The 26,563-nt window shown below is 37.0% G+C and overlaps 2 protein-coding genes across 5 annotated transcripts in view; one reads left to right on the top strand and one right to left on the bottom strand.

Moving 5' to 3' along the window:
• Window positions 1–881: 881 nt before the first annotated feature.
• LOC103984754 (E3 ubiquitin-protein ligase ATL4-like) lies at window positions 882–3,089 on the top strand. The gene has a single exon (XM_009402315.3). It carries the CDS (start codon window positions 929–931, stop codon window positions 2,027–2,029), a length of 1,101 nt encoding a protein of 366 aa, XP_009400590.2. The 5' UTR covers window positions 882–928; the 3' UTR covers window positions 2,030–3,089.
• A 1,088-nt stretch (window positions 3,090–4,177) lies between these two features.
• LOC135612371 (uncharacterized) overlaps window positions 4,178–26,563 on the bottom strand; it is a 31,348-nt gene continuing 8,962 nt past the window's right edge. For 3 of the 4 annotated variants that reach the window (XM_065108578.1, XM_065108579.1, XM_065108577.1), the window contains 20 exons: window positions 26,322–26,530; window positions 23,754–23,873; window positions 23,137–23,265; window positions 22,917–23,042; window positions 20,071–20,126; window positions 19,882–19,981; window positions 17,907–18,024; window positions 17,540–17,752; window positions 15,041–15,365; window positions 13,549–13,642; window positions 12,674–12,782; window positions 12,253–12,521; window positions 11,989–12,116; window positions 10,529–10,763; window positions 8,516–8,704; window positions 8,131–8,426; window positions 7,823–8,030; window positions 7,496–7,735; window positions 5,135–5,217; window positions 4,178–4,655 (listed from right to left, as the gene is read on the bottom strand). In XM_065108578.1, coding sequence (XP_064964650.1) covers window positions 4,508–4,655; window positions 5,135–5,217; window positions 7,496–7,735; window positions 7,823–8,030; window positions 8,131–8,426; window positions 8,516–8,704; window positions 10,529–10,763; window positions 11,989–12,116; window positions 12,253–12,521; window positions 12,674–12,782; window positions 13,549–13,642; window positions 15,041–15,365; window positions 17,540–17,752; window positions 17,907–18,024; window positions 19,882–19,981; window positions 20,071–20,126; window positions 22,917–23,042; window positions 23,137–23,265; window positions 23,754–23,873; window positions 26,322–26,530 — 3,395 coding nt within the window. In that variant the 3' untranslated portion in view covers window positions 4,178–4,507. Of the gene's footprint in view, window positions 4,656–5,134; window positions 5,218–7,475; window positions 7,736–7,822; window positions 8,031–8,130; window positions 8,427–8,515; window positions 8,705–10,528; window positions 10,764–11,988; window positions 12,117–12,252; window positions 12,522–12,673; window positions 12,783–13,548; window positions 13,643–15,040; window positions 15,366–17,539; window positions 17,753–17,906; window positions 18,025–19,881; window positions 19,982–20,070; window positions 20,127–22,916; window positions 23,043–23,136; window positions 23,266–23,753; window positions 23,874–26,321; window positions 26,531–26,563 lie in introns of all 4 variants that reach the window. The other variant, XM_065108580.1, reaches the window with a different exon arrangement.

Genomic DNA, 26,563 nt, shown 5'->3' on the forward strand with positions numbered 1-26,563 from the left:
TCCATCCAATTTTTTCAAACTATTTTAGTATTAGATATTGTGCCACAAATATCACACCATATACAAGAACTCCTTTTACTTTGCAAATACAAGGGGTCAAAGAATATTGTGCTTGACAATTAGAACCTTTGGATTTAATGTAGAAGAAATGTTGAGAATATGAAAAATTAATTTAGAGTTAACTGTGTATTTGTAAAGGGAAATATCACTAATTGGGAGATGTGATTTAGTCTAACCAATTAGTCAAAACTTTCTAGACGAAGGGAGTCCCCCCAAAAGAATGTCTTACTAATTTTAAAGATTTTATAAATAAAAATTTAATAGTCGAATAATTGATGGTATAATAAGATTAGAATTAAGAATAAATTGATAAAGATAATTTTTTCGAGATAAATTTGTTTTACCATATTAACCCCCGAGTTAGATTTGTCAATAATCTTATTTTGAATATTAATCGAAAAACATAAAAGATTATTATTATTATTTTTACTTTATTAACATTGGAAAAAAGTTCTTGTACAATTCATTGAAGTCATTGGTATCTTAAATGTGATATAGGTGTTTACTAGTTTTGATTGAAACTTGTATCATCTTTGTTCACGAATTTGAGTTAAGATCGAAAGAAAGACTAATCGCATTAGTGTTTAATATCATATACGTTAGCTTTCTAATTTATTTTTATTATTAAGTTCTAATTTTCGATTTTTTAAATAAAATGAGAAATAACAATATAAACATGGGAGGAATAGAGTCGAAGGAAAAGCGCTATATATATATATATATATATATATATATATATATATATATATATATATATATATATATATATATATATATATATATTTATTTATTTATTTATATATATGTGTGTGTGTGTAAAAGCCGACAAAGGAAATCTCTTCTCCAGCGCTTATCCCCCTCCCTCGGCATGGACTCGCCTCCTCCTCCTCCTCCTCGAGCCCCGCCACCGCCGCTGGCTGTCGAACCCCTGACGTCGACGGAGTCTGACCGCCAGCACACTGAGGCCTCCTCCCCCTTGCCTTCTGTAATCCTCAGCCATAGCCTTTTTATCATCGCCGGCATCATCGTCTGCGTCATCGTCGCCTCCTTCTCCATCCACCTCCTCCTCCGCTTACTCTCCTGCCGTCGCCGCTCTTCCTCCGCGGTGGCTGCCTTGCCGCTGCCGCTCGCACGTTCCCTTCCCGCCTCGGGCTCCCCCTCCCTCGCCGCCGCGGCCAGTTCGGTCATCGCCGACCAAGAGAATGCGGCGCTCATCGACTCCCTCCCGGTGTTCACCCTGGCCTCCGCCCTCGCCTTCCTCCCCAAGTCGTCGCTGGACTGCGCCGTCTGCCTTTCCCGGTTCCGCCCCCAGGACGAGCTCCGCCTCCTCCCGGCTTGCCGCCACGCCTTCCACTGTTTGTGCGTCGACCCTTGGCTCCGGACGACCCCTTCGTGCCCCCTCTGCCGCGTCTCCATCTCCCTTCCCGGCCCGCCCCTCCAGCTGCCGCCGCCCGTCACCGGCGACCGGGAGCCCTCAAGGTCCGGTAGCTTCCGCATCGAAATCGGTAGCGTCAGCCGCCGGAGGACTCCATCAGCGGAGGAACTGGGAAACCACCCGCAGCCACCGCTACCGCCGAACCTGAGGACGTACTCGATAGGGTCGTCGTTCGAGTACCTGGTGGAGGAGGAGGTGGAGGCGGTGGTGGCGCGGATCGCGAGGCGGAAGGAGAAGGTGGAGAAGCCAGGTGAAGACACGGCCCCCGCCGCCGCGGCGGACACGGCGCCTGCGGCGCCAGGGGAGGGGGTGGCTGAGGCGGCTGGGGGCGGGCGTGGGTGGCTGAAGGAGTACGTGGACCGGCTGGCCTCGTCGGCGTCGTCGTCCTTCTCTTCGCTCCGCCTCTCCGGTCGCTGGAGCCACCGCTACGACGGCGACGTCGGGCGGCAGTCGTGGGACCTGGAGGGGAGCGCGCGGCGGGACGCGGAGGAGGGCGGTTACTACGCTTTCTACCGGTGGCTGATAGGGGCATAACCGACATTTCATGCTCTCTCGATCCCCTCCTGTCACTGCCGCCACCGAAGCTTCTCTTCGGATAACCCCCCACCCCCACCCCCACCCCCACCCCTTCTAACCCAAACGCCTACCCCTGTGTCCCTGTGTTCCCAAGACCACCTTGGGTCGACTCGGAGGACGGATGCCCATCGGTGGGACCCACACCAGTTGTAATAAACAGAAGAAAAGAAAAGAAGAAATAACCAAAAACGATTTGGCAGGAAATGTTTCTGTGATGTTGAGAATTACTGCCACCATGATTCCATTCCTCGCCGGCGCCCGAGCTTGTTTCACCATCAGCGTCCGTGGTACATCAAATCCTCTGCTTCTTCTTCTTGTTGTTGTCGTTGTTGCTGTGCTTTTGTTCTTGTTGTGGGAGTCGCAAAGTAGGAGGACGAGGGAGGGTTAAAGAAGAGGCGAGGGGAGGAGCAGTAAAACTGAATAGAGTCATGAGGAGTTTGAATGCTCCCATTAATACATGCTTCATTACACCGCCTGGCCACCTGCACCTCATTTAAGCCGAACATGTGTACTCTTGCCGCGGGGTTGGTGGTGGTGGTGGTGGTGGTGGTGGTGGTGGTGGTGATGATCTGTTGTCTTCTCCCTCCATCTACAACATTAATTACGGATCACTGTTAAAACAAAAGGAAAGGTTATGTTACCGGAGCAAGTTATACGTTGCTATCGGCTTGTTGGTTTTGGATGTGATTTGAATACTAAGCATCAAGCACACATTAAATGTTGCTTGACGGGTTGCGACGCCAAACGTAGGTGGATACATGGAGCTCGCACTGTGGCGGGGGCAAGGGGGAGGCGGGGCGGCCGTGAGGTTGTGGTGCCTTTCAAGTCTCGTGTATCCATCCCGAGAACAGGACAAGCATAGACTCGGATGCTTGCTAGTGTCTGTATCCGTGAGAGTTTTAAGAGATGTTGAAGGTAACTGCAAATGTCACACCAACCCCTACCGTGTCGAAGGTGTTTAGTCAAAAATTCCTACGAACATGGTTATATTGGCCAAATAAAGCTCGATTCATGTTCAGGGAAAGTGCACTCTTTTTTTTGTTCTTTGTTATATATATATATATATATATATATATATATATATATATATATATATATATATATATATATATATATATATATATATATATATATATATATATATATATATATATATATATATATATATATATATATATATATATATATATATATATCGCTTTCTTAGAGTCTAGTCCAAGTCACCTTCTGATAGCCATTATTAATTACCTCGCTATCTCGCCGGAGACTTGCTGCAATATCTTCGCAAGTCTGGATTTTCTGTCGGATGCTAATTCGTCCATCGTTTTCTTCGTATTCAGCCATTGGTTTGGAACCCATTTTTTATAATACGAGTGTCAGGTCAGCGTATTGTCAGGGTCTTGGCTTTAAGATAATATATATCGATACAAGCCAACAAAATGCTGTCTATTTTCGGTTGCTTTTGAGAATACACTATCCGATTCACATTAGACGTCAGTCAAATGCGCAATCCGACACATCAGATTGCCTTTGACGTGTCGGCGCACCGGCTCATCATGTGAATATATTAGACACGCTTCATCTCGAAATGTGGATTACGCGAATTTACGTCCAGCGACGAGGACCAACCAACAAAGTGTGGCCATGGAAGACATACGCTGCAGTGAGCTTGACTTACTGCATCAAACTGATGGTGACACCTGAAGGTGTAAAGCACGAAGAGATACAGTACCTCCGACGCATCGGATAGATGCTCCCCGGGGACCTGCTTATAGGGTTCGGGTGATGCTTGAGGCTGCCGTTCATCAGCAAACATTACATTGTCCAAAATTCCTGCTGATTAGATACCTGAACTCAAATGTTTTTTTCACTTCAAAATACCCAAATAAACATTAAATTATTATCATTTGGCAATCGAAAGGTTGACATTTGGAATACAACAGCCCCAGCAACACACAACCGGTTTGCTAAACGAAATATATAACGTGAGCATGTACACATACATCAACAACCCTAGTTTAAGGTTTACCTATCAACAAATATGTCAAGACCTTTGCCTATACACTGAGATATCATTGTTACCAGATTATTCCTGAAAGTAATCAATCACCAGAAGTTTTGGCAGGAATATCAATTGCGTTTCAGGAAACCAAAAATTCACACATGAACAAGTTCAACTCTTAACCGGAGATCAAATTCAGACGGGGCAGATCACCATACTCCCTAAAATTGGAGTGACTGGTCAATTGAAAAGAGCTTCTCACTGTCAATTGGCCCAAAAAACTGATGGAAACCAAGAAAAAAACAGGATATATGGAAATTTACAATTGACATATATACATAAAAAATTCACTGAAAGTTAACAAGCATGCCTCTTCTGCCAGTGATGGAGATCATTTGTGCTACTAACTGCCTCTGATATCCTCTTCAAACGCATCACATTGCCCAGAATTTCTCTGTATCTGGGCTAAACAAGGATAGGTCTTGGATCTCCAGATTTGCTATGTGCCGATTAACCAAGCATGCTTGTAATGACTTAATCAGAAGAAGGATAATCAGCAGAAGCCACCATCCATTGTCCTCCCTGTTCAGAAAAATAAACCCAATTTCATTAGTATTTTCCCAGGGTTAGTATGCATCATGTTTTTTTAAAAAAATATCTGAGCAGAATGTACTCTTTTTCTTAGAAATTCCTATGGTCAAACCAGTTCCCGTCCTACTTGCTTTATTTTCCAATAAAGATGGTATGATTCTTTGTTTTTCCAAAATTTAATTATAGGCTTCTTGCTAAGTTGCCATAATCATCATGCCTAACACATCAATGTTTACTTTTATTTTTCATGTTTTACAAAAAACCTAAGGATATTTGAGTGAAGATACAAAAAGCCAAATGACAAAGAATTTCATAATTTACAAGGTTCTTTGGATATATAAGTTGGCATGAAAAACATAGTTAGTGGATTTAGATCACAATGCTAAGGTATCTTGGTCCTACAACTAAAGTTGATTAAGCAATGAGTGGTTCATATGCATGAAGTGACTTTGAAACACTGCATAGCACACCTTAATTTGGATGTGTCAAGATTTCCACCAAGTTCTGTGGGCGAAAAACCAGAATATAGAATTCCACAAACAAATGCCACCATCTGCAAGAAATCTATAATTATATATCATGGAATATACTACAGAAACCTTGGTTACAAATTCTTGCATCTTATTTAAATTAACAGCTTAGAGGAAACAAGCAGCCCAGAAACCTGTAAGTGGTAGCCTAAAGCAATATCCAGAGACAATATAGAAATGCAAATAACACTTTATATAAACAAACTAGTAATGTTCTCTATAAATTAGACAAGTTGGAACCTGGTGCAGTCCTTATATACAAGAATAAACTACAGGCTTCGTCTCATATTTTGGACTTCTAACTATATCAAAAGGAGAATTGTTATCTGTCGTATAAGGCAGTGTCTACATAAGTTCATTTAACTTGATAAAATACTGCAAGCTTTTGTAACTATTGGAATCAGTAAAAAGAAAGATGATGCCTTCCACTGATTGTCATACTCATCCTATCAACATATAATTGTTCGATTTTCAATAGGTAAAGTCTTTCTGGAGAAGCGCTTGAAAGACTAATAATAAGTCGAGAAAGAATAATTCCCAAGATCAGAGATTAAAATATTGGTCCAACACCTATACAGACTGGTGGGTGGTCTAGTATGGTTATGGTACAGGGTGAGGAACCGACACTTGGTACAGTCAATACCATCTAGAACACAGAGAGAGAGAGAGAGAGAGAGAGAGAGAGAGAGAGAGAGGAGGAGGAGGAGGAGGAGGAGGCGGTGGAAGAAGCATGAAATTAAATTTCACTGGGTTTGAGTTGTACTAACCAGTATTTACCAGTCCAGCAGGCACCGAACTTCCCATTTCGAATGGTTTGATCCTGTTTTTTCATTTTCTAAAGATGTTAGTTGCAGGTTTTTCCTTTTACAGGACCTGAACCAAACCAGTTTTTTTCTTTTAACGAGGATCCAAACTGTCCCGTCTAGGGCTCGTGACTCCTCATGAGCATGTCCTCTTCACGTATTCTCCCTCTCAACACTGTCATGTCATTCGCTGCCCGCTGCCTACCACTATTTCTCCTTTTCTTCTTCTCCTCCTCTTCCTCCACCACCTCCTTCTTCCTCCTCTTTATTTCTCTCTTCTTGCTTCCTCCTTCCTTCTTTTCCATTCTCCCTACCCGCCTCCCCAGCAGAATAATATCATGGTACATGCTGGCATACCATATGTCGACATGAACCAGACCCACACCAGTCTGGTTGTTGACTGGTATGCGTTCAGTACCTGAAATTTCATTCCTTCGGAAGAGGCAGAGGTGGTGGATTATGGTAGGACTTGGAGGTGGTAATGTGTCAAGCAGCAGGTGGCTGCAATGCAACAGAGAGGAGGTGAAAGGGAGAGAAAGTCTAAAAAACAGAGAGAAAGGGAGAACAAAAAGGAACAAGACACTATGATAGCGGACATCACGATAGGCCTGGTACAATGAGTTTGCCAAGTGATACAATTCATAAAAACTGTATCAGACCATCTCATCCAGGTATGTGTTCGCATTGACTGCCAAACAGGTAAATACAGAACTGTACTTGCTGACATGGTCAGTATTCAAATCATGCTTGAGATACATCTTGACTTATAATTATGAAAATGTTCTAGTATCCACAAATATTTCACTACCACTTTGTGCTGTTATGCTCAACATCATTTGCCCTTGACACATGAGAGTAAGATTTTCTATATTTTCAAAATGAAAATAACTTAGCAGAGAGAACATATTCCAACACTGCAAACGCTAAAAATGTTGATAAGACACTATCAGTAAAAACCCTATCAGAGTACAACCAATCTTCTGATCCATTAAAAATTCACAAGTCCTAGCCAAACTTTGCTTCTAAAGCAGTTGACATCAACACAAAAAATTGAATTAAATCTAGATGTTTCTTTTGTTGTCACCAAAAGAAAATTACAGTGGCTAATTATGCATGTTAAACTGCAGATAAATAATCTACCAATCAGATGTAAATACATGGGTTATAACTTGTCACAAAGTACTAGACAAAGTTGGTATCAGTGCCTACATACTTCTCATATGACAGCATAATGTTTGCAAAGTGCAGAGTGTAAAGATATTACAATTTTTTGTTATTATTATTTTTTATGTAGTCAAGGAAGGAACAACATTTCAGAAGCATACTCATTCAACTGAAAGTTAGAAGTGACTTCTACAAAACCAGATGAAAATGCATCATGATGTAAACCAGGACAAGACACATGTTTTTCTTGTAACAGGCATTGAAAGTATAATATGTTGATCAGTTACTCTTGGATCTTGTTAAAACTAGCTTACCCACAAGCCACATAACTTACAATATTTACTATGGATGTAGCATTCCACAGTGCATATACACGAGCAAGTGATGATCTTTTCGGTCCTCGGCTGAATAAAGCATTAAGACCAGCCGGAAAAGGAGAAAGCAGTGATAGGGGAAGTATAAGAAGGACAGCAAGAAAAGCCCCAAGGGATATCCAATAGAATTGAACTAGTGTAAGAAGGGTAACACTAAAATCTCCCAAAAGCATGATACATATCAGCAGCTGTAATGTTTCCTGAAATAAAAGCAATCATATCATCCTTACAAAATTTGGCCTGAAAATGTTAAAAAGTTTAAAGGCTCTTTAACACCACGTCATTACCTGAAAGCCTACAGGCCTGGTATTTTGTAGTAAAAGAGAAAGTGGGAACAAATAGTCCCTTCTATAATCCAATGATTTTAATGTTACTTCATTTATTATCCCACCATTTACTCCTCCAGTCAACTTCTTGCATGACATTGTGTGACTAGTACAAGGTTGACTTTGCTGTAATGGCTTTAAGATCTTGCTTGAAACTGAAGAGTTTTTCCTGGGAGCACATAAAGAAATTATGATACACATGTATGAGAAGGAACTTAGTTTTAGTAGTCAAGAAGACAGAAAAATAAAGGCAATTCTAATCACCGTACATGTTTCTGGCGCATCTTGGACTATTACTTGTATCTAACATGTCTGACTGGTGCACATTGTTGAAGAAATACTCGTTTAGAGCTACCAATATACCTAGTTGGTAATAACCAGAAGCAGTGGCCTGAAACCAACCCAGTTCAACTCTTACACCATGGTGCTCAAGTTGGAAATTTGCATGGCTATTTGTCCAAGCAACAACAGGATGCAGTGCAGAACGAATGCATCCTTGCCTTACTGTCCTCAACTGAGCATTGAACCCAGCAACAAGTCTATTCCAGATTGCTGTTGAGACATACTACCAAAAAAAAAAAAACTACTAAAGATGCTAGACAATGTTAGTGATATATCAAGATGCAAGATGAAAACTGTAAACTGATTATATACCTGACCGAGGAGATTGGTCAATAATGTATCACTGTGAAGATAGTAAGGGGACATATAGCTTCCGTCACCACCAAAAATTATGCACATAGGGAATCTCTTCTGGATAGTTGAGGCTATGTCTAGCCGTTTTTCATCGCCACCAAGAAAGAAATCAATGTAGGCAACCATCAAATCAGGGGACGAACCAACCTACAAAGTTGCCACTTGTAAGACAATGTCTGTACACTATTCAATATTAGTACTCAATGAGAAAGCCCATAAAAGCATTTAATGTTAACTAAGTTCCAACAGGAGAAGATAATCTGGTGTTCCCTGAAGCTATGCTTTGCTGCAAAAGAAATAGGAACATCTTTCAAAGTTGACCATGTAGATATATATATACATAGAGAGAGAGAGAGAGAGACTGGTTTTAATGTTGATTTAAATAGAAAATACTAGTCTGTATTTTCTATCCTCCATCTCCCATCACTTTTTTATCTAAAAAACCTAGGTCACGAAGATGTATTTTACATCTAAAACTGAGTCTAAGTCTACAAAGTCCAAGTTCAAACAAAAGTCAGGTATAGGTCTAGCTTAAGTCAAGTCCTATTAGTTACAATATCTTGTTAATTTTGAGGTCAATAGGACCTGAAATCAGATACATTTAAACTTGTATTAAGGGTTTATTTAATAAATTCAGCTACTATTTTCTTTTTTGGCATTTAAAAGTCCTGGGTTAAAGATCACCTACTTTTAATATTTTTTAAAATAGGATAACGTATGGAACAATTGGTAAATTCATAACACACATATTTTAAAAAAGAATACGGTTGCTGATGCTGCTCACTTCACCTTTATCCACTTTTCCTTCTCTGTTCCCTATATCTCTCAAAATTTCTCCTTACCTGTATATTCTTTAATAAACAAAATTCCAGCAGAAAACACGTAGAGAGTTGTCCTTTGACCAAAAGAAGTTGGGTCAACTGATCAACATTGGAGTCCGCTCTAAACTTTGACCTCCAAAAAAAGGGGTCATACTAACAAAACAGAAGCTAAACATGGAAAGTAATTTCAATAATTGAAAGAAAACAATAGTCGAATTATAAACACTATAAAATGAGACATTTCAGGGATAGCAACAGTGCAATAGATTAAATAATGAGCATTGTGAATTACTAGAGATGATGGTATGTTCCTAAATTTAGCAAGGAAAGAGAATCCAAAACTTGAAGAGGCAGTAAAAAGGGCAGCCACTCTAGCTAATCCAGGATATAGGGACCATTAAAGTATCAAAGTCTTCCACCAGCAAGTGGAGTAGTACCCTATGACTTGAATCATTGGCACTTAAGTTGTAAAGGAGCAATCATAAAGTAGAGCAAAGGCTCATTATTAAAACATAATGTAGCACAACCAAAATCCATGGCAACTAGATTCAAGCTATACTAAACTGCTGTAGATACATCAAATGAGCGACAACCAGCAAGAAACCACTAAACAAGTTTGGATAACCCTGACTTAAAGATTCCACAAGTCCAAATAAAAATCATCACTGGTAATTTTGCAAATGCTAAGATCTATTTGATTGGATAATCCTAGTTTTGGGAAATAAAATACATATAAATATAGTTGATTCCCAAAAATTGTTATTTTCTAAATTTGATAGTGAGATGACTTTTCACAAATCTTTTACTGTATGAAAGATATTACTTTCAAAAATATTAACATTTAAAGAAATGTTTACAAAAAAAAAAACAAAAAAAGTTATCAAACATGTTTTGCATCTCATTTCCAAAACCATTAAGATGATGACAAATGGGATATCTGAACTTCTTATTTTCATATTATAAACATATACTTTCTTATTTACATATTATCCAGTCATTTATTCTTTTACTTTCCGAACAGAATGGCCATAAAATTTAATATTTTTAATACGTGATGTTCTCAATATAAAAAGTTTATGCTTTCCCAGATTATCCACTAAAGAATTTTATCAAGCAAACCGTATGAGAAATAACACTACATATGTCAAACCTTCATCCCTTTGTAAAGAGCTCGTGATCTGCATGAGCGAAGGCATGAGTGGTCATATTCTGATTTGACATATTCTTGAAGTCGATGAATCTTCTTTCTTCGGCGCCATTGTTTCCAAGACCATGCGCATGGATATGCAAGAACTGAAAGTATGCTGTGTACTGACCCTTCCCACCATTCATATGCAGCAACAGAATTAATCCCATCAATGAACCGATTAAAAGCATCTTCGTACCTGAGGATTTTATCACCATTTTTGGAATACAATTATTAAAAATACAGAGAGAACCTACTCTACCATTATTTTGCACCAAAATGATCTATCCTTTAAAATAATAACATTTGAACATTGCACCATATAGTGTGTTCAGTTGCAATCTGCTGAAGCTCCATGCTGTTTATTTAGACGCATCCAGCAAATAGCACATATTTTCATTAAAAGATATACAAATTGACAAAAGAGATGTTTATACTGATCATTCAGGTCTTCTGTTGTCATAAGTGTTTCTTCTTTAAAATAATAATATTTGAACATCGCACCATATAGTGTGTTCAGCTGCAATCTGCCTAAGCTCCACGCTGTTTATTTAGAACATCCAGCAAATAGCACATATTTTCAATAAAAGATATACGAATTGATAAAAGAGATGTTTATACTGATCATTCAGGTCTTCTGTTGTCATAAGTGTATCTTCTGACCAATGCACCTTTGGCTAATAACTGCTCTTCCAACAAGCTATCTACAACACGGATGCTTAAATTTTGCCATGGCCAACAAAAAAACAACTTGAAAGATCAAGAGGCTCGAAACTTAGGTAGGTTATCTTTTCACATGGATTGAACATGCCAACAATGCTCTCTGTTGCAGCATAGCTGGATGATCCAGTAGGAGGCCATGCCTGCATACTATTTATAGACCTGTGACTATCACATGATCAACACATTCATGGAATGAAGCCCATGTGTGGCATGTCTTATGGCATGTCAGCTACAGATTACACCATAATAAAAGGCATGATACGCATTACCGGTCCATGCCAGTGTACTGATCAACTGTCAGTATGATACATACCAAGCTATAACAAGCTATACCAAGCGTACGGACACATGATTCACTGGGGTGTACCGATGTACCACTCATACCGATTCTCTATCGGACCGGTACATACCACCCATACCAAGCGGTATGCTTCGATATGTCAAACCTTACTGGAAGATAATGAAATCATTAATTTATTAGTTTTTTCTTTTGACAAGTTTAAGGTAACTGTAAGCACATGCCTTAATGACACCAACTTGTTTTAAAGAAAAAATTGAGCACTGAGCACATCATGTGAGAAAGGCCATGTGGGAAAATGTGAAAGAAGACAAGAAGTGATTGCATAAATTGGTGTTATGAATGGTGGGAATATGTGCATGATTGCATATAATTTTCTTTGCTAAAAAAGAAGCTATCTTACACAATTCCAATAATTGCATTTGGTGGAGAGTAAGAAAGATGCCAAGGCTCTCTGAATGTATTTGAGCCCATGAAGTACATCCTGTGCACATGGCTTTGAGTTTCTTCAGCTCTGCTAGTCCCTGGAACCTAGATTTCCAATCATCATTACAGGGGAAGGTCATGCTACAGTTTTAGCACAAAATGCAAACAGATGTAATAGAGAAAAATTAGTTTAAATCATTAAAATGCTTTAAAAACAAACTATTTGGATGAATAGACGTACCTCTGCTAGGGAAAGCAGATAGGGAAAAGAATCAGAAACATCATGCTGCATCGAACTTGCAGACCGATAAGAGAGATCACTTCCAATCATCTTAATTCTTAAAGCACTTAGCAGAAGTGCTATTATAACCAAAAGAAATGATAGAAGAATAGCAAAAGGCCATGGACCACCAAATGTATGCATTAAATCTTCAAGTGGTGTGTAACAGTTGGGCATCTTGTACTTCTCTGATAGACATTTATATGGACAGGATGGTTGTGTAACACCTCCTGCAAAAAGAAAAATGAGCATATCATGGGTTTGAAAGCCAAGAAATCTTCTTTGATCTTAAAAATAGATTATCAATATAAATCTTTGCTAAATGTAAGCTTTCTTCACCAGAAATTGACACTAGAAAAATTATACAATACAAAGTGATTACCCCTCACATAAATGAAGTTTGCCCGTCTAGGAAGTACATCTAGAGAGCAAGGAACACAAAGTGATGAGTTAGATCCAACGACATCCTTGTATGTGCCTACTGGGCATTCCTGAAATATGTTCACATAACCATCTGTGTTCAACCATATGACATAAACAATGAACAACTTCAGCTATGTAAAATACGCACTAGCAATGTTCACCAACTTGATTGGGGCAAATATAGTCATTAGAAGAAATACAAGTGAATGACATAAGAAGGAACAATATCCTTGGGAAAAATAAGATTCCATGCAGATACTAGCTTTGATTTGTTTGTCAGATGTCATCATATTCGCACTGTTCTATAGGATAACATTCTCCAGTTGCCAAACCTGATTCCAAGTGCCTCTGAGATCTCAATTCAACCAGGGACCACTCTTAAGATATCTGTTAGATCCCTTTGAACAAGCATTTAACACTTTGCCTTTGTGCACAGACATATTTAATGTTAATGATAATCCTCCAAGCACCAAAATTATATAATAGATGAATATAGAATGTACGAAAATGGAAGGATATAAGAGCTCTACCATCAACTGCAGCACAAAATTCAAGAATTCTGATGGATATAAAGTACATATTTTACTTAGTCTTGTAAGATAACTTTAATTTAAGGGCCCTATTCCCAACTCTTTAAGGCCAGCTACATGGATCCTTATCCTCAACAAGTAACAGGCTAAACAGAAAGAAAAACCAAATCAACATAAAAACAGAGATTTTAATAATTAAAAGACAGTTTGAACTTGAACAGTTAAGTGCATGGTACCACAATTTAGATATTATGAGTAATTACTGACAGAAAGTAACAAAAACTGGCTACTTAAGTGAACATACAGTGCAGAATGTGCCATAGAGCCCCTTGGGACACTTCTTTCCTGTGATAGTTCCTTCTTCCCCATGATATCCACCATTGCTTCCGGTTCCTCCACTGTGATAAATAAAAATCTTTAAAACTCAAATAATCTAATTCTAGGGCCATAACAACATATTATGAAGAATTGAGGACAATATTTAACTACAAAACATAATATGAGGACTTAATGCACCAAGCAGAAAATTACAGTACGTTATAACGGAAGTAAAAACAATACATGTAACTGAATGATTCAACCACAATGTCTTAAGTGTATGACCTTGTCCTATATGCCTAAAACCAATGTTCGCTATTTTGCCCGGACCAGTACGAAACGGACGGCAAGTACTGGTCTGAGCGCTGATCAGTACACAGACCCACCCCGGTCCAATCCACCGTATAAAAGGGAAGGGGAAACCCTGGTTTCCCAAATCTCACAAGCATCGCCTCCACCTCCACCTCCGCCTCAGCATGGCTCAAGAGCATCACCTTCGATGCTGTGATTGACAGTGACCTCCGCTTGCCTCAACCTCACTGCACTGCCACATCTCAAGTAAGGTCTTCTCCTCTTCCTCTTTCCTCCTCCCTCCTCCGCTGCTTCCTCTTCTTCCCTCTTTCTTCCTTCTTCCTCTGCTATCCCTTCCTCTTCTCCTTTATTATTCCTCTCAGAAACATTGGTACTTACCAGTGTACCATGTGTCAGTACACCAGTACATGTCGTGCCGCCGGCCGACTGGCACGCCGACTCTGACCGGTAAGGCAAACCTTGCCAAAAACCACATTTAGAAGTGTGAGGGACTATGAGATCTATAGGCACCAACATTGAAGTTGTAATTGTCTAAAATATTTCAGACACAATTCTCATGTTATGTGGATGAACTCAGGTTTCCTACCCAAGCAACACTCTAGATCTGGAATTAGCTACATCAAAACAAGCGATCGACTTGTATTAGTCATTATCGACTCTTCTGAACCCTTACCGGCATACAACAATCAACATCAGTTCGAGTAATCTTGAAATATTCCATTGAACTGGTATGTAAACCATTCATGCCAAGCCACACAATCTGGTATGTAAATCCATGGCCTAGTCTACACAGGCTACCATCTATACATCATTGGTGAAACATTCTACAAATGCTCATTTGGCACAACAAAAGGTTCTTGTCAGTCACATAAGCTGCTGCTAAACTTCCTAGTTGCCTATAATTAGGACCATTTTAATGACAAAAAATGAAATCACCCGTTCATAAGGTTTCATCATTGACAATTCTAATGGTGGTTCAGAAATAAGTAATTTATTTGTATACCAAACTAATATTCATAACCAAGAATTTTGAACCAACATATGAATAGCATCAATAATTTTGCAAATATCTACAGATGTAATATCCAATTAAGTAATTAATTGTGATAAAAATGCAACAAATCATACGAAATGTGTTTTTTTACACAAATTAAAAGAAGCCATACCTTGACATGATTGTACCATTTACAGAAGCAATCTGAACATATTCGTCTCCTGTAGCAATATTTGACCAATCAAAGTGTATTCTTCCACCGCCTCCACCACCACCACCAACTGGGCCACCAGTACCACCAGCTACTGACAATGATGAATTCTCCTCAAGTATAAGAGCTTGAAGGAAAAGAAGTATTGTACCACCAGAACCACCACCAACACCACCCATCAAACTTCCGTTATAGTTTCTTGATGATTGCAGATGGCTTTGGCCATCTGCCTTCAAAGAACCATAAATCTCTAATGTAGAAAGCGGCCACTTGATGGAACCCATAACTAGGACAAAGAAATGATATATTGGTCATGAAAGGTCAAAAATAGAAGAGAAAGCAATAAATTAATCCCTCTGAAGATTAAATTACATCTAGCAAAATAAGTATAATTTATGTTGTTATCAATTAATAAAATATTATTGTGAGGATTTTTACATCCATGTTGTGCATGAATATCAATTAATAAAAGATGAATTGGACTGGACATAGGTGAATAGAAACTGTGGGATTACTTTCAGTGAAGAACTACAATTTAAACGGAGACTAACAAATACAACGAAATTGTATTTTCCATATTAGATTTTGCAGGAAGCAAGTTATAGCAGCAACTTAAGAAGAAAAAGAAAGGAGCTTGTGAAGTTTCACCATCAGAAAATAACTACTGACAATGAAATAGTAAAATTAAGCAGTACTCTTCAGTGGGCACGCACAGTTTGGTTTGGTTCATTTTGAAAAATATTTCCAACCTGAACAAACCTGTTCTGACTGCAAAATTTTAGAATGAGTCCAACCAACCTATATAACAAAACAAATTGAAAGTGCTCAGTTTAGATCAGTCTTTAATCACTTCAAAAATATACTACAAGTTGAAGATATATATATATATATATTTATATCAATAATTTACATTAACATGTTAGACTCTCAATATATATTTGTTTACGATTTTTTATATGCTAAATATAATTCAATATATGCATATGAGAAACCTGTTCTAATATAATTTACATTAGCATGTTAGAAAAATATTTCCAACCTGAACAAACCTGTTCTGACTACAAAATTTTAGAATGAGCCCAACAAATCTATGTAACAAAACAAATTGAAACTGCTCAGTTTAGATCAGTCTTTAATCACTTCAAAAATAAATTACAAGTTGAAGATATATATATATATATGTATATATATATATATATATATATATATATATTTATGTATATATGTATATATGTATATATGTATATATATGTATATATACATATATATATATATACACATATATATATATACATATATATATATATCAATAATTTGTATTAAAATGTTAGACTCACAAGATATATTTGTTTATGATTTTTTATATGTTAAATATAATTCAATATATGCATATAAGAATGAAACACATTAGTTCTATGTTTGTTTACATATATGACTATAATTAACAGGGTTCAGTTCAGTAAGTACATTTTTAGACCCCTACTAAGCCAAACAAAGGTCGTTCAGTTGTTCAGTCTCCAACCTCCATAATACTGAACTGATCAATATTAACTGAAATAAACAACCAAACCTAACCAAATTGAAACCACTGATTCAGTTCAATTCCTTAATTTGGCTGGTTAATTTGGGTACAGTGATCTTTAAGTCTAACTTAAATAATGATTTAACTCCAAAAATAGTTCCACAGATCTGGCAAAAATTTTCATTTGTCCAAAAAATAGAGAAGCCAAGTACATAAAGATTTTGCTAATGCCGAGAGATAATGCTTTGTTGCCTGAGCCCTGCAGGAAGAGAAATTCTTTTCATGACATAATGCTGATCGATAAAGTAGCAATGGAGCATCCCTTACAATTGCACTTAACTTCTAAACTTTCATTTTAGTTTATTACTGATAATAAAGAGGTCTCAAGTATATAACACATTTACTTTTGTAATTGATATCCCAGCACTCAAATGTTTGTTGTGCAAAAACATCCTACCCATCCAATTTGATTAGATCAATCAGGCTTAGATTGTTCACAACTCCATTCAAACTTTTTTTTTTCTTTCTAAGTTCAATATTCCAGTGATATAAGATAAATTGCTCGTGAATGTTGCAAGTCGTCGCAACTTGCTTTCCAAGGAAAAGGACACATAGGAGCCCACAAGGGACACTAGTTTCCATAGGATAACTTAGGGCTTGGAGATGCTAGAGATCACCAATGTCTCGCTGCCTGATCTCGCTGAACATTCATCCATACATCAAGAAGGCAGACAGCTAACGTTGGAGAGGAAGCTGGTAGTCAAACGTTGGAGAGGTACTTGATTTCTTTTTTCTTCAACAATTTCTGATGTCAAACTTGGTCTTTTCTTTCTTGCACCAAATTGGACTATACCAGTTATAGAGCAATATATTGAACTAATATTCAAAACCTTGATATGAATAACATCCAACAAATTTGTAATAAAAAGATAACGCACCTATCATTCCTCCACCAGCAACATTTTCTAGTGACTCACTGGAGCCACTGCTCCCACTTCCTAACTCACAAGGAAGATCAGCATCCCCATATTTTCGACCACCATCAATTAGCAAGCCATTATAAAATCCTGAGCCACCCCTCCCACCATGCCCAGCACCACCACCAGCACCATATTTTAGAAACTTCCCTTTTCCAATGCCCTCTTTGCAACCTGGAAAAGGATATAATGAAGTGATATGAAAAAAGTATAGAATTTTTATTCCAGTTTCACCATATATTACAAATCATTTAATAGATAAAACAATTTCCTAAACATTGACAACGATACTTTGACCACATATTGAAAAGAAAAAAAGCTACATCACCTAACTCAGAGGCACTTATTATGCCATCTGCATCAATTGCGACTGTCCTTGCTCGATGAATGTGAATGATGCTACCTCGGATTATACCACTGATAGTAAGGTCCTCAACACGGCAGATCTAGGAAATGGCATGCCATAGAAAATTATAATGATGACACATAATTAACTTAAAACTGAACACAACAAAGAAACATGAAGCAATAAAAGCACACAGTCAACCACCACAAAAATTGACAAGGGCACATAAATAATACCTAAAATAATGGTGGATCTACAGTAAATGGAGACAAAAATTGGCATAACATGTGAAGAATTCATTGATGATCATAAAACATTAAAGTTCTTTAGTGAGGATGCAATCTTTCAACAAAGGAAAGTATATTAAGTATTAACAACATTCACTTATAAAAGTTCGTAAAAGTTACAAGCTCAAAACAAAAGCCCACTAGAAATTGCTACTTAATTTTAACAAATTCCTCATATAACATTTCCTTCCTGAAGATCACCTTGTACATATATGTAACAACATATGCAATCCAGCTTACGTGTAAAAAATTTACGAGAAATCTTGCCTGTATAAAAAGGTTTAACAACTAAAGCCTTACGATTGAAAACAAAGAGGCCTAAGTTATCAAAGGTGGCTATGGAGGTGCCTAATATGCCGTACCATTTAGTTCCACCTTCCAACAGTCACTTGATAAGTATCTTGACAACTGATGCTGCACTTGAGCTAAAATTATTGGGCAAATTTACCAAATAATTGTCATGCCAGTTTTATGCATGACACATGGGGGTGTGTCCATGTATTATACCAGGATATAAGCCATGCACATACATGTTAAGTTGACTGGTCTGACTCAAATCAGTTAACACAATGCATTATGGCATGACACATGAAAACAAAATTTATAATGCCAATTTAAAGCCACCACATGCTTCGCATGCAACCAAGGAACTCAAGCATTTACGTTAACTACTTAGATACTCATCACTGCATCAGGCTATTTTACCTTTTTGAAGAGACCACCTATCAAAGGCGTCTGCTAGTCTTTTCCCACCGAGTCTACCCGAAAAGAACTCACTAATAAATCATCTAAACCAGCAGCAACCCTTGCCAACTTTACTTCTTTGGTATTCCTGTCTTACCCTATTATTACCTTCTATGAGGACCTACTGTCTGACATGCTCCCTTAATTCACTCCTACCACCCTCTAGTTCCTCACACCTATTCATGCAATACAACCCACTCTTGTTGTCTCTTGTTCCTCTTTCCTCTCTTCCTTCATTACAAAACAATACTCTATCTTTTCCTTTTTACTTTTATTTTTCCATCATACTTTTTCTTCCATCTCCAATAATGCGACTCTTGAGTAGACCCTTTTTTTTGGCCCTTGTTCTTTTTTGAGGTTTTTCACTTGATTGTTCCATTTGCCCTTTTATACTAATGTCTTTTCCCTTTATTTTCCTATTGTGTATTTGACATTTTTAATCATTTTTCTATTTGCATTTGCAAATGATTTCTAAATGAGGATTCTCCTAAGTTGAATGTCAATTCTCTGTTGATTCTTGCTAAGATAAAACAGATAACTATGAACTAACTATTAAAATTTTAGGATTCCTTTCAATAATTGACTAATTTCTAGAGTTGGTTTAGTAATTTTCGAGATCACAAGATTCCTAACTAAAAGGAGTCTAAAGTTACACAGGTGTCTACCTAATAGCTTATAAACAACCTACAAAGTTGCAGGTCTTCGTACCATGTCTCTGACCACCTTTACAAACTTGGAGAAAAGAAAACGACATGAGCTTCAATTTATCTGCTTGCTGTGGAATTTCTGTAGCTGATTTAATATCATGTTATACATACAATACTATAAATTGAAACATTTACATTGAAGTAAAAGAGTCTGTAAGGAGGATAGTTTGCAGTAAGAATGGAGAATATATAGCAAGCAAGTTCTGACCAACATCTTACTTGCAATGTAAAAGATAGAGAATCATTCACATGGCAATCATCAGGAGGCATGAGTAATTCTTTTGGACATGTTTGACTCTCACAGAGAGATTGAGTAGCCCTGATAAAGATACACATCAGTTGGGCATTGGTTTGCAAGACTTGTCAAAGCTTTCTTATTTATTGATGATGAACATCATTTCAACTTACAAACTGCTTCCAATATTTTCATCCAATGGAGCCTGTAGTAATGAACCTGGCCCAACCTGCTTATAGAAAAAGCCCATGATGATTAACAAAACTAAAACATGAGAATAGGGCATGCAATGCTGCAGATAACACCTTGTCCCAGGAAAAAAAAGGTTAAGAAAATAGAATGATATACAGAAGGCCACTAATGCATGTTAACAGTTGGAAACGATAGTGGTCAAAGAACAACAGTAGTTCAGAACAAGCACTATTCCATTCCATGTGCTTCAGTCCTGACACTCATTATTTCCCAATCAAATTTGTGGTTAGTAACAAATGGTAGCAGAAGCATGACCAAACTCTTCCTAAAGTCATTGCTTATTTCCTTACTCTCCTTTGTCAAATCCTTAACACATTAAGCATTCTTCCTGATTTTAGATTATTATGAAAACCAACCATCAGAGCATAATTATGATTAATTAAAAACAGCATGACCAAGTGACAAATTATACTTCTATGAAACATGAACAAAATGGGACTTGGAAGTTGGAACAACATGATACAGGCACAAAAACTAAGTAAATCATATAAATGTATGCCAAGGATATGTCATATGTACCATTTAAATATTAAAATTGTTACAATTTACACACTCTATGATTGTCACACATGAAATTTATATGGTTTGCAAGTATTCACAAAAGATACTTCATAGTTCATAGTTCATACCATATGCAAATTAGAAAGTTAAAAATATTGATATTACATACATATTGACAGCATTCAATGATGTCTTGAAGCCTTATATATATGATATAAGTGACATTCATATGTACAATAAATCAGCATGAATATATACAAATGATCTGGGTCCTAATATTTTTGAAGTACCTAAGATGTGTCCAATAATTCTGACATGTGTCTGATAATTTTGACATGTGCCAATGACCAGCACAATCACGACGCGGGCACACACATTCCTAAGTGTCCATGCTTTATAACTACTTTCAAATCCTTGCCCTTTCTGAAGGAAAAGGTACTTTATGTCTGGGGCAGCCACCTTTTGTAAAGTTTTGCCCCTTGTCGTAAATAACTAAATTAAACATGGGAGCCAAAAGGAGAACTGTGTAAACATCATTTTATAAGATACAAATCTGTCCATTGTCCAAAAGGCATAAAAACCCACATAAATAAATGTTTATTCTTTGGCATTTTAGTATTTGTATGTGCATGCTTGAAACACCCAGCACTCTAGTCACATAATTCGACTGATTAAAGTTCCCTAACCATTACTGATTTGTATGTCTCATCCCATCATGGGAAGAGCACTGATATCCAGACCAATCAGGCTAACAGTGTCAAAGACCAGTCAGAAAATATGTTTCTAATTTATTGCATATTAACTTTTCAAACAGCGTTTTGTTAAATTGACTATTATATTGATTCCACATTCCTCACTACCCCTTTAGGAAAGATATAATAGAACAATTAGAACATGAAAGAGGTGTATTGATGCATGAAAACAGGGCATTAATTCCCTCATTCTTATGCATAACTCATCCTCTATTTTGCCTCAGTGCCTATATTTTGCACAGCCCATCTTTTGTCCAGCCACCAGAACAAATTTCTTCAATCTTCCCCGACCACCACCGCAGTTCGTACACAAAGATTAAAAGAAGGATAACAGAGAAATATAAATGTTTCTCTGATTTCTCATTTAGGTATTCTACCCATTAGATTCATAATCTTGATCAGCAGAAAGTGAATCATAGGCACTTAAATACCTGCATGGAGATGATGCATAATATCGATGGACAGCCATATTGATGTTGTTCAGGTTGTCCCAATGCGCCCTTGGCAGTGTGATTGGCTTCAACCAGTCATCAAGGGGCTAGTGTTTTATCATGCCAAATGTTATCAACAACATAGAGCAGGCCATCACAAAGACAAACCTAAGTATTTTTTGACCATTTCATCAAACAAAAAATATTCAAGGAACTTCTAAAACCTGAAAATAGAGGACTGCCCTCCTATGCCATGTACAAAGTTACTAGCTTCTGTAAGGTTAATTAAACATTTAGCACTTTGTTTGATTTCTAGTTACAAGAAGTACAATAAAATAACACGACAATAGTAAATTAGACTGGACAGGCTTCACTAAATTGCATGGGCCTAACAAATGCAATCATTGCCTTTTTTTCACTCAAGCAGTGCTGTACCAAAATTACATCAACATAACACATGTATGCATGCCACAGGAATCCTTCAAAAAAAGTCTTGCTCAACTCTGACGTAAATGAGCCAAGCCATTAATGAAATCAGAACTAAAGATTCAAAGCCAGAATTAGGATGACAACTGAGCCAAGCTCTCAATGGAAAGCTTGAGCTTGGATCCCTTCCAAGCTTGACAACAAGTGCATCAAACATAAACCAATTATTGGATCTAAAAGAGACAAATGGCAGCTCTTTTGCTGAGAATTGTTTGCCTCAATTATAAGCCTGTCAAGGTTGCAAATTTGATTTCATAGTTAGTTAGAATTTGCACCTTGCCACAGCCTACAAGCATTAAAGGCAAGGTTTGACGTACCAAAGCATACCGCTCGATATAGGCGGTACATACTGATCCAACATAGGATCAGTATATCGGTACACCCCAGTGTACCAAGTGTTGGTACACTCGGTACAGTTCGATATTTACCGTACCAATAGCTAGTCAGTACACTAGTACGGACCGGTAATACGAACCATGATTAAAGGTACAATCATAAAGGACCATAACCTTTCAAAAGTATATAAAAATAATGCTACTCACAGGTAAGTTACCCTTAAATGTTAAAAAAAGCAAAAAATTAACAAAAAAAACTTACTTCAATGTTATAAAATAATGATAGGAAAAGTCTCTGAGCTTTAATTCCATCACCATGTCCAGATAATTTGAGAAGCCCTTGACCATAAACACCCAAGTTGGCATTTGAGGATATGACAGAATTATGCTGCCACAGATATTTATCATTTAGTATGAAAAAATGAAACAGAATGCCAACTTACGGTTAGTAACATTTAAACAAGATATTCTAGTTAGCTTACCCTGAGAACAACTAAATTTCTAGCTTCAAGCATGGACGTACTAACATCATTATTGCCACCACCATCTATCTGGATTCTGGAGTCCCACATAAGCAGCATTTTAACATACATTCTAAACGCTCCATAGACCTTCAAGAAGAAAATGGAACATACTCCACTGTGTGAGTATTAATTTCTGGCACCTTCTCATTGTAATTCAGATAAATTTTTTCCTCAGAAATGAAAGTTACATCATACATGTGTGGTAAACAAAATAAATCTGACCAAGCAATTAAAGCCAGTGATTTAGCAAAGATGATCTGGTAACAGCCATAACAAAACTTCTGCTTCCTTAAAATAATGATTGCTCATGAATTAAAAAAGTGGCAATATCTTTCACATAATTGAACATATGCAAAATTTTCTTTAAGCTTTTCCCTTCAGACTCTTCTCAATTATTCCTTAAATTTTTTGTTGCCACTATTCCTATTTGATCTTCATATATCCTCCTCTAATGGAGATCTAATAAATACGAAATAGATAGCCACATACAAAGCAACAATAGATGAATAAAGATTGCACATGTATTATACATCAGATTTGCTACAATTAAAAATGTTGCTAGTAAAATTACATGCCTTTATAACAGAATCACTCATGAGAAGCTCCTCTGCAACCAGTTCAAATTCTGAAACTGGATAGTCAGATAATCCAAAGCAGATGCTGCCCCCATCGATTAGCTTAATTTGGCCTCTCACCTTTCACAACCAAAAAAAACAATAGCATTACTAGCTACATATCTTGTCCAATATCCAATTTATCAGCAAAAAACATAGAAAAAGACAAAAATATTAAAATATATATATCTGTATGTGTTATTATTAGCATTAAGGCATGAGATATAGTAGTACAGATGAAAAAAACCTTAATTGAAGACTGATGTATATTCCGTGGAATAGGAAAAACAGGTTAATCTAGAAACATAAAGCATGCAATTCATAAGATAGGCAAGAATAAAATTTATAGGAATAAAGAATATGTAAAGCTTCTATCTATCTAATAGATTTATACAATAGTAAAAATGTCATCAAATTTGTCAGTTTCTGTACAAGACTTATGTAATAAAACTTGCCCAACTAGAGAGCATATTGTCACGACCCGGGTCTGATGAGTTAACTGGCCAATAACTCCATTTTGGTCCTCAACGGCGGACCAAAATGTTTAAGCGGGAGGTAACGTAGTACACTCATCAGGCCCTTATAAGCTAATCATACGCATTCCCCACTTCCAATGTGGGACTAATGGGATATTACACATATAGTGCATAAAATCCTAGAATATAGAACTCTTCAGAGTAAAGAGCATAATCTTCTTTGTATAAATCAGGTACATGGCTAAAACTAGGCAATTAAATAAATAGAAATCAAAGAAAATAACTTTAAGTACCAATTAAACTTATATATTCATAATTACATCCATGATAGCAAGCATTACAGATTGATTTGTTTAGGATAAGTTATCCTCGATAACTATCCCTAAGATTAAAAAAAAATTATAATAACACATTCAGTCATCATGACAAGAGGAAGTTGACATATTGCTGTCTGATTAGCAGGTAAATTGGGCGACCATCATAAATACTGAAATCAACCCCCATGGAAGAGTTAACAGTACATAAAAGAAAAAAAAAACCTTAAGTTCATGAATAGTTAACAGTACAAAATAACACATTTTAATTGGAAATAGAAGATTTTAATACATAATTGATAAGGAAGAGCACAAGAACAAGCTTGTTAATTAGAAGAGCGAATTAAGACATTTTTAGTTGTAAGGCCATGGTTTATGGATTAGAGTGTTTGGCAATTTGGAAAGCAACGAATACAAAAAAATTATTATAGCCAAGCTGAGAATGTTGAAATCAACATGCAAGTTTACCAGAAAAGATAGAATAAGAAATATTTTTAGTCCAAAAAATTAGGTGTAACTCTCACAAAGGATGAAATGTCAGCGAACCATTTAAATGGTAGACATGTTCAAAAGAGACATATAGACACCCCAATTAAATGAGGAAAGTTATTTAGGATTACTATGCAATATAAAGTAGAGGAAGACCTAAGAAAACTTTCCTAAAAAATGAATATTCGACTACTCTTGATTTAACAAGGGACATTGCACTGCACAGAAAAGATCCATGTAAATGTCAATGTCCGTGGGACATCATGTGTTGCTGGAACTTCATATGTTGGCTATAGTGAAACAAGGAATTCTTTTTTCTGAAACATACAGACTTGCAGGACATAATGCATCCTATTCAGACTACCCGTTTGATGCTCAGCATGATATTATGAACTCACATTATAAACATATGGTACTTAGCCTTGTGGCAGAAATGCACTACAGGTCACAGAAGCCACTCTCAGAATTTGCATGTGTCCTCTCTCCCTCTTCTCAAGAATTTTCTTTAGACTCTCCATTTACTTCCACAGCTGTGTCTTGCCTTTTTCTTTTTTATGCATAGACTACTGGAAATGCCTTTTCCATGTAAGCACCACAATAAGGTGGTCATCCATGAATCATCTCGAAGCATCCCTATTGTTGTGAACTAGCAATAGTTCAAAACATGTTACCAGCATTCTCTATATTTGACGACTCAAATCATAACATGCTAATGAGAGAGTTAAACAATTGATGAGATTTTGTAATAGCTGAAAGGAAAAACAATGGAATTCTGACAGAAAACATGATAACAAAAACAAAATTGTGGTTGATGGCACAAAGCTCCGTCCAGGATATTTGATACTCAAAACACACAGAGTTTTCAATAGCATTCGATGATAAGATAGCATCTATTATTTCCAGTTCAAATTAATTAGATCTTACCATCACACATTAATTTGGATAAACAAAAAATTAAGAAGACAAGCAAATTGAGTCTTTTTAATAAAAAATAAAGCATGCTAGTTAAACTCATCCTCGCTCACCATAGCTAATAAAATTCTTGGAAGGCCACCAAGTCATCAATGACTAATAAAGTTCAATCAGACAATGGAGAATTTAACAAGAAATAAACAAATTTAAATTAAAGTGACATATGTAAGAGTGAAACAGATGAACAATAAAGATACATAAGACATGCATAATCCAACAATAAGACATGCATAAGAAATGGTCTAGCAAAATGATAATATGTGAAAGAGGAATATAACCTGTACTCTCGTCCAAAGCAATGGAACCAAAGCTTTTGCATTGCACTCGACAAAAACATTGGACCAAAGTATAGTCATCGGAAAATCAAGGAGTGGAGTCTCAGTACGTGTTGTAAAGTTGTCATTGCTGACCCTAAGACTTTGTAATGTATTATCATAAATTGTGCCCGCTGCACCAGCATTCTCAGGACAGCCAATACTCCAACCCCCTATTACAACAAGTAAATTATTTGTGACAAATA

This window comes from Musa acuminata, chromosome BXJ2-5 (genome assembly GCF_036884655.1).
Source record: "Musa acuminata AAA Group cultivar baxijiao chromosome BXJ2-5, Cavendish_Baxijiao_AAA, whole genome shotgun sequence".
NCBI classification, from domain to species: Eukaryota; Viridiplantae; Streptophyta; class Magnoliopsida; order Zingiberales; family Musaceae; genus Musa; species Musa acuminata.